Source organism: Rhinichthys klamathensis, unplaced genomic scaffold, assembly GCF_029890125.1.
Source record: "Rhinichthys klamathensis goyatoka isolate OS25496 unplaced genomic scaffold, OSU_Roscu_1.1 h1tg000111l_1, whole genome shotgun sequence".
In the NCBI taxonomy this organism is placed as follows: domain Eukaryota; kingdom Metazoa; phylum Chordata; class Actinopteri; order Cypriniformes; family Leuciscidae; genus Rhinichthys; species Rhinichthys klamathensis.
Genome location: NW_026606649.1, coordinates 2,593,772 through 2,604,762, shown reverse-complemented (window position 1 = coordinate 2,604,762; position 10,991 = coordinate 2,593,772). Strand labels below are relative to the sequence as shown.

Sequence of the window (10,991 nt, the reverse complement as noted above, 5' to 3'; positions counted from 1 at the left end):
CACGCCTTTAGGGGTGGGCACCTTGAGGGAGGCACCCTCTTATTGTTCGTTTCCTTCGTGGAGCAAGGAGGATGAGGCCTGTCACCCAGTCCAGAGTTCCTTCGTGGGACTTAACAGTGGTCCTCGAAGGGTTATCCCTGGCGCCCTTCGAACCTCTGGGTGAGGTGTCGGAGAAATTTTTGTCTTTTAAGGTAGCATTCCTGCTTGCCATCACGTCCCTTAAAAGAGTTGGGGACTTACAGGCTCTATCGGTCACTCTTTCTTGCCTCGAGTTCTCTCCCGGCAAGGTAAAGGCTATTCTCCATCCTAGACCGGGCTATGTCCCTAAAGTGCCCTCAAATGTGGCACGGTCTATTATCCTCCAGGCTTTTCATCCTCCACCCCATGTGTCGGTTGAGCAAGCTAACCTTCATTTACTGTGCCCGGTCCGAGCCCTGGAGGTCTATATGCAGAGATCCTCAGGCTGGAGAAAGTCGGACCAGCTCTTTGTGTGCTTTGGGGCGCCTAAAAAGGGTTCTCCTGCTTCCAAACTGACTATAAGTAGATGGATTGTAGAGGCTATTTCGGCAGCTTACGAGGTGCGCAACCTGCCTTCACCTCTTCTGCTTAAGGCCCACTCCACGAGAGGAGTGGCTTCCTCTAAAGCCCTTCTTTCGGGTGTTTTCCTTCAGGAGGTCTGTGATGCCGCGGGCTGGGCCTCCCCTCACACGTTTATAAGACATTACAGTCTGGATCTGACCTCTACACCGGGTTCACAGGTTCTCTCGTCTTGAGTGTGCCAGATTGCTTCACACCAGGGCGTACTCTCTTAGTGTGGCGCAGTGGGCATTGCGTTCCCCGTAGTGTCGATTTTCGACGCAGCGGAGTTCCCTCGGAAGGGAACGTCTCGGGTTACATCTGTAACCCTCGTTCCCTGAGAAGGGAACGAACGCTGCGTCCCTCGGCCACACTCTTCGCGCCCCTGGAGACGACTTGCTTCGGACTATTTAAAGCTGCCGCTTCCGGGTTCCGGCGCCCGTTTTATAGTTCCGCTCACCGTCACCTACGACGTCACGGCTGGCGTCATCACGCAGCACCAATCAGGATTGGACTAGTTCTATTCAGGCTTCAGACGCGTCATGCTAAGGGCATTCCCCGTAGTGTCGATTTTCGACGCAGCGTTCGTTCCCTTCTCAGGGAACGAGGGTTACAGACGTAACCCGAGACGTTTTCAGAGTTTCAAAACTTTTTTTCACACATTCGCACACCAGTTTTCAGATCACCACTTACAAGGTTTCAAACCTGGAAAACAAACTAATACAGTGGGAGAACAATGACAAATTTGAAACTCTGAAAAATTGTTTTTTACGATGAAAAATTGTTTGCGCAACATCGTAAAAAAAATGTTGCAGTTCTGAAGAAGGAAATCTCAAAAACAACATAATGTTTGCAGAGATATTTTTAATTTTTTTACATTTTGCAAGCTTGCAAATCTTATTTTTCGATCTTGCAAAACTTTTTTTTGTAAGATTTTGAGTTTTCAAACACTTACTTTCAACCTTTCAGAACTTTATTTTCAGTTTTGAATCATGGCAGGATATTAATCCCATAGAATGGACCCCTGATGAAAGCCAGATTTTCGAAACATGAACTGTTGGGGCTAATGACATCAGACTTCTGAATCTAATTATATTTTTAAAGGCAGTAGTGGCTTTTGTCCTATTTGTTCAACTTTTTAAAAATTATATTTCATATCTTTTTGTCATTAATTGTGTTAAACTATTAAAAAAAATAAAGTGGCCTTTTTTATTTTAAAAGAACAGAAATGACACTCTTTTCACTATGTTCTAAAGTGCACAATAATAATTTTTCACTAGATGGCACCACATAGGCACTTGTGTAATAGGTACTATTTTAATACTGATTCACATATAGGCCTATTTGATTCCCTAATTTGTTTTCAAACATCAGGGCCCAGTTTTACAGACAGGGATAAGATTTAGCCAGGATTAGAGCTTCAAGGTCAATTAGGCCATTTAAGTAGCTTTTATAAACGTGCCTTGGGGGAAAAACATTAACATCTTGAGACAAAACAATGGCACTGACATTTTAAGATATGTCAGTGCAAGTTGCTTTCAGTTAAAACAGCTCAAACATGCATTTTAGTCTGGGCTTGGGGTTAAGCCGTTTGTGAAACCGTGGGCAGATGTATCTTTCATTATTAGTTTACATAGACCTATTAATTATTGTTAATGTTACATTTATCCTTATAATTATTTATTTATCCTAGTTGTCAGCATGAGGGGTGACCCATGCCCCCAAAACAAACAAACAAACAAACAAACAAACAAACAAATAACTAGACCTATAAAAGATGAAAAGTGCTTTGTGTGAACTGTGACTTGGACATCTGCTAAAATAGCCTATTTTTCAGCCGTCAAATTGCTTGCTGTTATTTTCGAGCATTTACTCCGATGTTGACAGATAGCCTACGTTTAATAATAATAATAATAATAATAATAATAATAAACCGACAAGCCTCTTTTATATGTAAAAGTGGTCACGAACTTTACACAGTAGATATCAGGGAAAAAAATATTTTGTGGGGGGAAAAACATCAAGGACGTTACACATGTTGGCACATATTCTAGTAAATATTGTTGGTGGGTTTTTCAACTGACACGGAGAGGCGCACGTCTCCCCTTCTCATCTATCATACAACCACGTCTCGTGCTCCCTTCCTAACGCCGGCCATATTGACTATTTTAGTTAATCTTCTTTCCGTAGGCTGCAAAGCTGCGGACTGTAATCATAACCGTTATAACAGCGTGCCACTGGATATGGTGATCGCGACGTGGAAATAACCGTTCACGTTTATCTCCGGAGTGGGGGAAAATTTCATTATTTCAGAAAACGCAGTAGCCTACTACTTTCCTGAGGTGAGTTTTTCGGAGTATTTTTGTCTTGTCTTGAGCATATTCTGCTAAAGAAGCCTACATTTTCTTCTAAGGTCTCTCATACCTAAAGCCGCGCTTAGATAAAGAATCCGCAGAATGCAAAACAATTTTAGCAGGTTTCTGTGGAGTCCAAGCCATCCTAAAAAAAGCACAGCTTTGTGTGTATAAATCCAAGGTACCAATTACATTTCAAAGGATCATGTAAATTTAGCTCTATTGTAAATAATGGCATACATTGCATTTGCAGCCTTGGAGTGGAAGGGAAACCAACTATAATGAAATTGTGATCTTTATTCAAAAGTGATCGCGCCACATCGTTTGGCCCCACATGTCATGGACATATTGTCGCAACGTAACTTTATTGTATTATTATATTATATTATATTATATTATATTAAAATTATATTTATGTTATTATACTATATAATATATTATATTTTATATGTGTTGGTACAGGCCTTGAATATAACCAGAGATGGGCAGTTTTTTAATCACGTAGGCCTATTTAAAATACGTATTTAATTACTTTTGTAATTTAATTAATTTTGTATTTTCCATAACAAAAATAAATCAAGTTTAATTTGTAATTAAACACTTCGAGAGACTGTATTTTGTATTTAAAATACTTGTTTAAATATGCCATTTTTTTCTCGCATACAACTTTCATCCCCAGGCTTTGACATATAAAATACGAATAGGACTATTCCTATTAGTGCGCACATTGTGAACAAGGTCAGAAGCAAAGAAGCTGCTTTTGTGCTCAGTCAAACTGCTTTAAGGTAAAATAAAATATACTACCAGATATTACTCACTGAATGTCATTATAGGGAAGAAGTATAAATAAGTATTTAGACGTAAGAAATGAGACGTTAGACGTCACGGTCACGTGTCGGAGCTGTATGGAATTCCAAACGTTTCATCCTCAAAACGCCGGCGAAATAACGCCACAAAGTACAGCATTCTATAGTACAAACGCCACAAATTACGGCGTTTGCACAGCAAAATCGCCGTCGTTATGGTTGTTTTTCAACCCAGCCAACAAGTTACACATTTCACCACTAACCAAACGCATTTCAACCTCAAACCACCGGTGTTTACAGCATTTAAGACGAAAAGACGCCGCAAAGTACGGCGTTCTGTAATACAAACGCCGCATATTACGGCATTTGCACAGCAAAATCGCCGTCATTATAGTTGTTTTTTGACCCAGCCAACAACGCCATTTCTGACGCCGCAGACCATCCATAGTACGCCGTAATTTACAGCGCTTCCGTCTGGCAAAGACGGCGTAAAAAGCGGCGTATGTATAATATTATAATCAGCCCCTCCCTTTTCTTCACAGTTCAGCCCATCTAATGAAGTAGGTGGAAAGACCTATGTAGTACAGTGTGAATCTGAATGGCGATCCACCTTATGGGTCCTGTTTTTCTAACGTTCTTGCGACTATAGTGTTTGGACTTTTATCGTGTCATATTTTTTATTTCTTCATTGGGCATGTGTATCCCCCTTTTCCCTTTATCATATGTACATATATAGTTTGATTATAGCCTCTGTTTACATTTGTGTCTGTGAAATACATTGGATTTCCCAGCGAATCTATCACTTTCAATAGGGTAGTGGACTGCGTGCACGGGTAGCAGTTTCATTTTGCTCTTAGTTGACAGGCTTCGACTCCAAAGTCCGACTGTATTCTTTTCTCTTTGTTTCGTTTCTTTTGTATTGGTCTGTTGGCAGGGTTTCCCATAGGAGGGTGGGGTAAGATGAGCCAGTTTTTACTTATGTGGATCTCCAGGCTAGGGAAATTGAGACAAAAGTTCAATGAAGACATCTACTGTTAATTTGGGATGTTGCCTATCAACTGGAAATATAAGAATGCACCTATGACAAAGAGCCTTGAAAATATGACCTAAAAAAAAAAAGTGTTCATGTGACTCAACTTACCCCAGGCTAGGGGTAAGTTGATCCCAGTCAGTGGGTAAATAGAGCCATCAGGGGGTAAATTGACCATACTATTTTTCACGTTTTAATGCAAGCATAAAAATAATAATAACATGCCTCTTAACAAATAAAAGTAATTTAATAATACACTTACCTTTCCAAACAATGTTATTTTTTTTGAAGCAACTTCAAACAACACAAAACAAACCAATTAAAGTTTAATTTTTCCTTTAATCTTTTATTTTTTGTATTGGTAAACAATACTTTTACATATTTCTGTTAAGTGAAGGACTGCCAGCATACTTTTCAGGAGCAAGAAATATGGTTATATGCTGTATTATGCTGTTAATCAAGTCATGTCCAATCCCACACACACACACACACACACACACATGCACACAAACAAACGTGTTTGGCAGAAAGAACGTCCCTCCAGTGTGTTTGGTTCTAATTTCCAATTTTGTTGAACAGTTTCACAGTTTTGAACTTGTGAGAACAAAAGAACAGTTTGAACTTCCAGACCACAGCATAGTGAAAATGACTATTGGACATTCCATCCATCAAGGTTGCAGGGAAATATGAGTTGTTGCTCCCTCCTTGCAGTTCCTCCAACCTTTCGCAGTTTAGGAAGCTTCTTCAGCACATCATTTAGTGGGACAGATCCCACATCATTTTCTTGGAATGCAAAGGTGGCTTTGTCTTTGCCAGTACTCCCTCGGATTCTTCTGAGGAATCTTGCATTAACTTCATTGCCCTCAAGGCTCTCAATCAAGCCAATATAATGGTAGCTGTTGCATTTGGTCGCAAAATTCACAATAATAAAGTCACCAACTGACAGATCTGAGATGTCTGGTTCACTACTTTCATCCTGGGAGCTGTCACACTCAGAAGTGTCATCAAGTGGGATGGGAACATCACTCTCCTCAGAGCTGCTATACACTAGGGTTTTCTTCTTGGTTTGTTTCTTCTTGGACTTTCCTTGTTCTTTGATGTTGGTTGGTTGTTTCCCTTTCAGTTTGTTTTTTCTCTTTTCATGTTCCATTTCAATTGCCTGCTTTTCATGTGTATCAGTCAGGATCCTTGTCTTCACTCGCTTTCTCTTTGTCTGTGCCCTAGGCTGCTGACTTTTGGGTAAGGGTAGAATTTCAGTGGGAGACACATATACAGGGGAGGTGAGGAGTGAATCTGTCCCACGAGTTGAAGAACATGCCTGTGAAGGCAACTCAGTCAAGGTGGAGGTTGAAGCCATGGGTGGATCTTCTTCAGAAGTAGACAGCACATCAGGGTTTGGCCTGTCTGACACCATGGATGGTTCAAACTCTGCATCAGAGTAAATATCTCTGTTGTAAGGAAAAATCCCTGTGGACCCGAATCCAGAAGAGATATTCCGTGGTGTCATTGCTGACATGAAAGCCTCGTTCACACATACAGGGATGTGGTATATGCTGGCTGTTTTGCCTGGGTTAGATCTCATCCAACCATCAAGAGCTCTGTTGTAATAGGTCTTGAATGGACCATAGACACTCTTGTCCAGAGGCTGCAGGCGATGAGATGTGTGGGGTGGAATTGTGAGCATAATAATCCCCTTACTCTTTGCTATATCCAGTGCCCTCAGTAAAATATGGGCCTCGTGGTTATCAAGGAGTAGCAGCATGGGATGGTCAGAGGAGCACTTGGTATGCTGAACCAGATGTTCAAGGAACTCAGCAAAGATGTCTTCATTGATCCAGCCAGATCTGGTGGAGGAACCAACTGATCCTGGAGGTGCTCCTGTAATAAAATGGTCTTTGTATCTAACCCTTGGGAAGATGAACATAGGAGGCACTGCATTCCCAGTAGCATTGACTGCACAGACCACCGTCACAAGCTCTCCTCTTTCCGCAGATGTGATGGCCCCCACTTGTTTCTTTCCCTTTTCTGCCACAACTTGCTTTGGTGTCTGCACTGTTGTGACACCTGTTTCATCAACATTATAAATCATGTTTGGAGGGAATTTAAACCTATAAAACAAAGACAAGAGCCATGATGCAAAAAATCAGAATAGTTAAACTTTTCAAGCAATGATAAAATCATACTAAACAGCCCCAAATACATATCCTGGTAACTGTGGCTGATAAGCTATTGTACAGTAAATGTAGTTTACTCTTGTATCTTGCTATAGTTGCCATGAATTTGTTTTAATATTATGGAATAAATTAATTCTGTCACCTGTCCATCACTTTTGTCAGATTATCAAAGAACTCCCCGACTGTTGTTTTGTTGAAGGCTGTAGCTCTTCCTAAAGATGTTGCTTCAGGCATACGACAGGAAAGATGGTGGCGTGCCATAAAGTTCTTGAACCAATCTCGACCTAACAAAATAGAATGAATTAATTTAATGATACCATGTCATGAAACCACAGACTTCAGCCTTTCAGACTTTCAGTCTTAATGAATAATTTAATTTCCTACACTCCCTACCCGCTAAACCCTTCTCTTTCCAGTTGTTGGGGACAGGGATGTTGTTCTTTTGTGCAAACTGGAATGCCAGTTCACAGCATTTCTTTGGAGTGAGGCCATGGAACTGCTCAGCCAACTTTTTGATGTGATCGGCAAGCTCCTTTTCCACCTCTAATGTGAAGACCCTCTTGGCTTCTGCTGTTCCACTGTACCCTACTGTTTTGACTGTCTTTACCTCCTTCTTTTTTATGTATCTCCGCAGTGTTGACCTGTCAATATTTCTATCCTTCGCCACTGATCTGATGGATTTTCCGCCCTCAACATCAATGGCTGCTCTCTCCATCTCTTCTAAGGGTGTTGAGCCCCAGTTGGTTCTTCTTTTGTAGGTTCTTGGCATGATAGCTTTTATGAAATGTATAATGTATGGTTAACAGTTGTGTAATACTATATTTAAAACAATGTTATGCTTAAAACTTAACGTAACTTCAGTGCCTTAAGTTAGGGGTAAGTTGAACCACTGGTTCAATTTACCCCACATCATCTGGCTCACTTTGCCCCATAGTCACCATTTTGGTAAAAACGGCCTAGCTTAGCAATTCAGGCTAACCTTTAGCTTAATGATTCACATAGTTTTATATGTTGACAAATCACCAACATGTACCATACACAACTTTAGACCTAGATACATTTGCTTTGGCACAACAGCTAGTATACCTGCAATGCAGAAAATTAACTTTAACAAGCAAAAAAGTGTTTTTGTGGAAAAAAAAAACTTGCCTTTTGTCCCAAGTGCTTCTCCTCTTCACAGCAAAATGAAAATGATGGAGTCCTTCAGAATGTATGATCACATGACACCAAATGTTTATAGTTGCCTAGAAACAGGGGGTGGGTCAACTTACCCACTGGGTCATCTTACCCCACTCTCCCCCTACATTCATTAATTTGTGGCAGCCCGCCACAATATCAACGCTGACCGCCACGGATTGATTTTCAGATTTTTAACAATTTAATATGGGTAAAATTGTATTTTATTGTAGAGCTGCGCGCAGCTTGCTCCCTCCCTCCCACTCTCACAAACTGACAACGGAGACGCGAATAGCCACTCCTCTTCGAGCACGATCTGAATCAAAACATGAGCATGCGTTGCAGGACGGATTGTTGCCGGTGTTGTGCCGAATTTCGACCCCCGCCAAATTATTACCCCCCTAGCATTGGTAGGTTTAGGATTAGTTGTGGGGGAGGGGGTAGGATTAGGGGCGGGGTTGGGATTAGGCAATCAGGTACTGACTTCAACGAGGGGGGTAATAATTTGGCAGGGGGTCGAAATTAGGCACAACACCGGTGCTTATTCCTCCAGAATCAAACCGGAGTTGAATGGTTAGTATAATGAACACTATAACTCTGAGAAGTTAGTCTATGTTAAATGCCAACGCATTCTCATCCTTTGGCGTCATATAGGTGACGCCATATGACATTTCGTCGAAATCTTACGCACATGGGATCCTTTAGCGTCAATATAACACGCACTGTTATGGGTAGGTTTAGGTCTGGGGTAGGGTACGGTTATGACGCCTTGGGATCTGCGTCTCATATTCACGCTAAACGATGCCATGTGCGTTGGATTTAGACAAACGCGTCACCTGTATGACGCCTTGGGTTCTGCGTCTCATATTGATGCTAAAGGATGCCATGTGCGTAAGATTTCAACGAAATGTCCAAAGCGTCACATGTATGACGCCAAAGGATGAGAACGGGCTGTAAATGCTGTCGCGTTTCCATTACAGATTCGCGCAAAATCGATAAAAAACTATTGGGAAATGACGGCGTTTCCATTAAATGATGCTATGCGACTAAAACGTAATTTTTTCCTCTCGCAATCAGTCATTCCAAAAATCATGGCAACGGACGTTGGTAGGTTTATATATAAATCACAGCCACCGCACTAGACATTATTATTATTATTAATAATGTAAAGAGACATAGGCCTAAGCGTGATATCCCAAGCATTAATGGCAAGGAAAGACTTATACTGTGAGCGGCACATGTGAGGTGTTTTCTCACTTATTTCTGCTCTGAGGTCTTGATTGTGGCATTTCTTTGAGGTTTAGAAGCCAGTATTCCTGTATTTGGTCTTTTATGATTTTAATAAAGAACTCTGTCTCGTATTCTGTCCAAACACACATTTTGGGTATCAATACTTTACTGGAGTAATTATTTTTCTGCCGACTTTTTACTTCTACTCCTTACATTTTCACGCAATTATCTGTAGGCTACTTTCTACTCCTTACATTTTAAAAATAGCCTCGTTACTGCTATTTCATTTCGCCTTGTTTTCATTTCTGCTTGTCATCGTAAAAAAAAAAACCTATCCAGATAAATCGCGCCATCTGGATAAAGTGCATTTGATTGTGGTTGGATGAGAAATATAAACATATTCTGGTTTGTACGCGGTGCATCGCACCTGCAACATTGTTGCCATTAGCTATATCAGAGCTCTCAAGTGTCACGCATTGAGCGTCACAGTCACTCATTTCGGTCTTTTGTATTTCTCTCGCGGAAAAACTGTTTATAATATATTTAATATGCCGCAGCGCCCAAAATGTCTCTGGCCGCGCCGCTCTCACTATGGAACCGGCAGAAATCAAGCGCGTCTCCCCTGGAGTTCTGCAGTCTAGCCAGCCACTTATCAGCCAATCAAAAAAGGGGCTACACAATAGCCAATCAGAAAATAGCACTATTGTATCTGGGTAAGATTTAAAGCAACAACCAAAGAAAAAAAAGCATATCCTGGAATTGTTCACGTGATTCTGTCACTCCTGCTGCCTGTCTTCAAAACTTGAGAGCCCTGCTATATAATTGAGCATAGTACATACCAGGAAGGTATCAATCAGGATTATGAGTTATTTTTATTTTTTATTTTTTGATTAATCACTTGGATTAATCATTTATTTTGACAGCACTAATGTTTAGTATATATAGACAAGACAACCATACAAGGGTATTTGTTACTAAGCCTGCCCTGGGTACACCAATTTTCTTGTCCGTTGCCCTCACAGATTCCTGCAGCTAAGCTTATGTACATTTATATTCCAATAAAGGTTATTGATAACATGCCTCTAAAGTTTGACTTTTCGCACCATTACAATACATATAGGCCCCTGTGGCGCGGCCTAAGCTTTTGTCCTTTATTTACGTGAATGAACTAGTCAACTTTTTACAGAAACCAGGATCCAGCTTGTTTTATTTGTTATTAAATAAACTTACATTTCGCCTAATTCGCCCCCTAATTCAAGTCCTCGGTTCATCTGTGCTCATATTATCAGCACAGCATTAGTTGGTCGAAAGAAAGTTCGGTTTAGAGACTGTGCTATCACGCATGCTCAGTATCTCCAGCTCATCGGTTCTCCGTATCGAACATGTCCGAAAGAAACAGTTCTTGATTCTGTACTGGTGATTCGAGAACTGCTTCAACAACAGTTCTTGACTTGAGAACCGCTGCAGCAGTGCCTATGTGTAAGTGTGCCGAGCTGAGAACTGCTGCAATCTGAATATAATCTACAAAACAAAAAAGTTGAAGCATGTCTCCAGTTTAATACGTATCTTCTGTTTTGAGAATACATTATAAACATTTACTTTGCACCCTTAAAACCTTGGCAAGAATTTACGTCAAAGATTTATA

The 10,991-nt window shown here is 40.8% G+C and overlaps 1 protein-coding gene across 2 annotated transcripts; it reads right to left on the bottom strand.

Moving 5' to 3' along the window:
- Positions 1–5,279: 5,279 nt before the first annotated feature.
- LOC130087798 (uncharacterized) lies at positions 5,280–8,238 on the bottom strand. 2 transcript variants are annotated; one of them, XM_056254273.1, is made up of 4 exons: positions 8,090–8,238; positions 7,334–7,714; positions 7,083–7,224; positions 5,280–6,874 (listed from the first exon to the last, which is right to left on the bottom strand). In XM_056254273.1, exons 2-4 carry the CDS (start codon positions 7,707–7,709, stop codon positions 5,416–5,418), a joined length of 1,977 nt encoding a protein of 658 aa, XP_056110248.1. In that variant the 5' UTR covers positions 7,710–7,714; positions 8,090–8,238; the 3' UTR covers positions 5,280–5,415. The 2 variants fall into 2 exon arrangements, with proteins under 2 accessions (XP_056110248.1, XP_056110249.1); XM_056254274.1 differs by lacking the exon at positions 8,090–8,238 and having other exon boundaries at positions 7,334–7,732.
- Between the last annotated feature and the right edge of the window lie 2,753 nt (positions 8,239–10,991).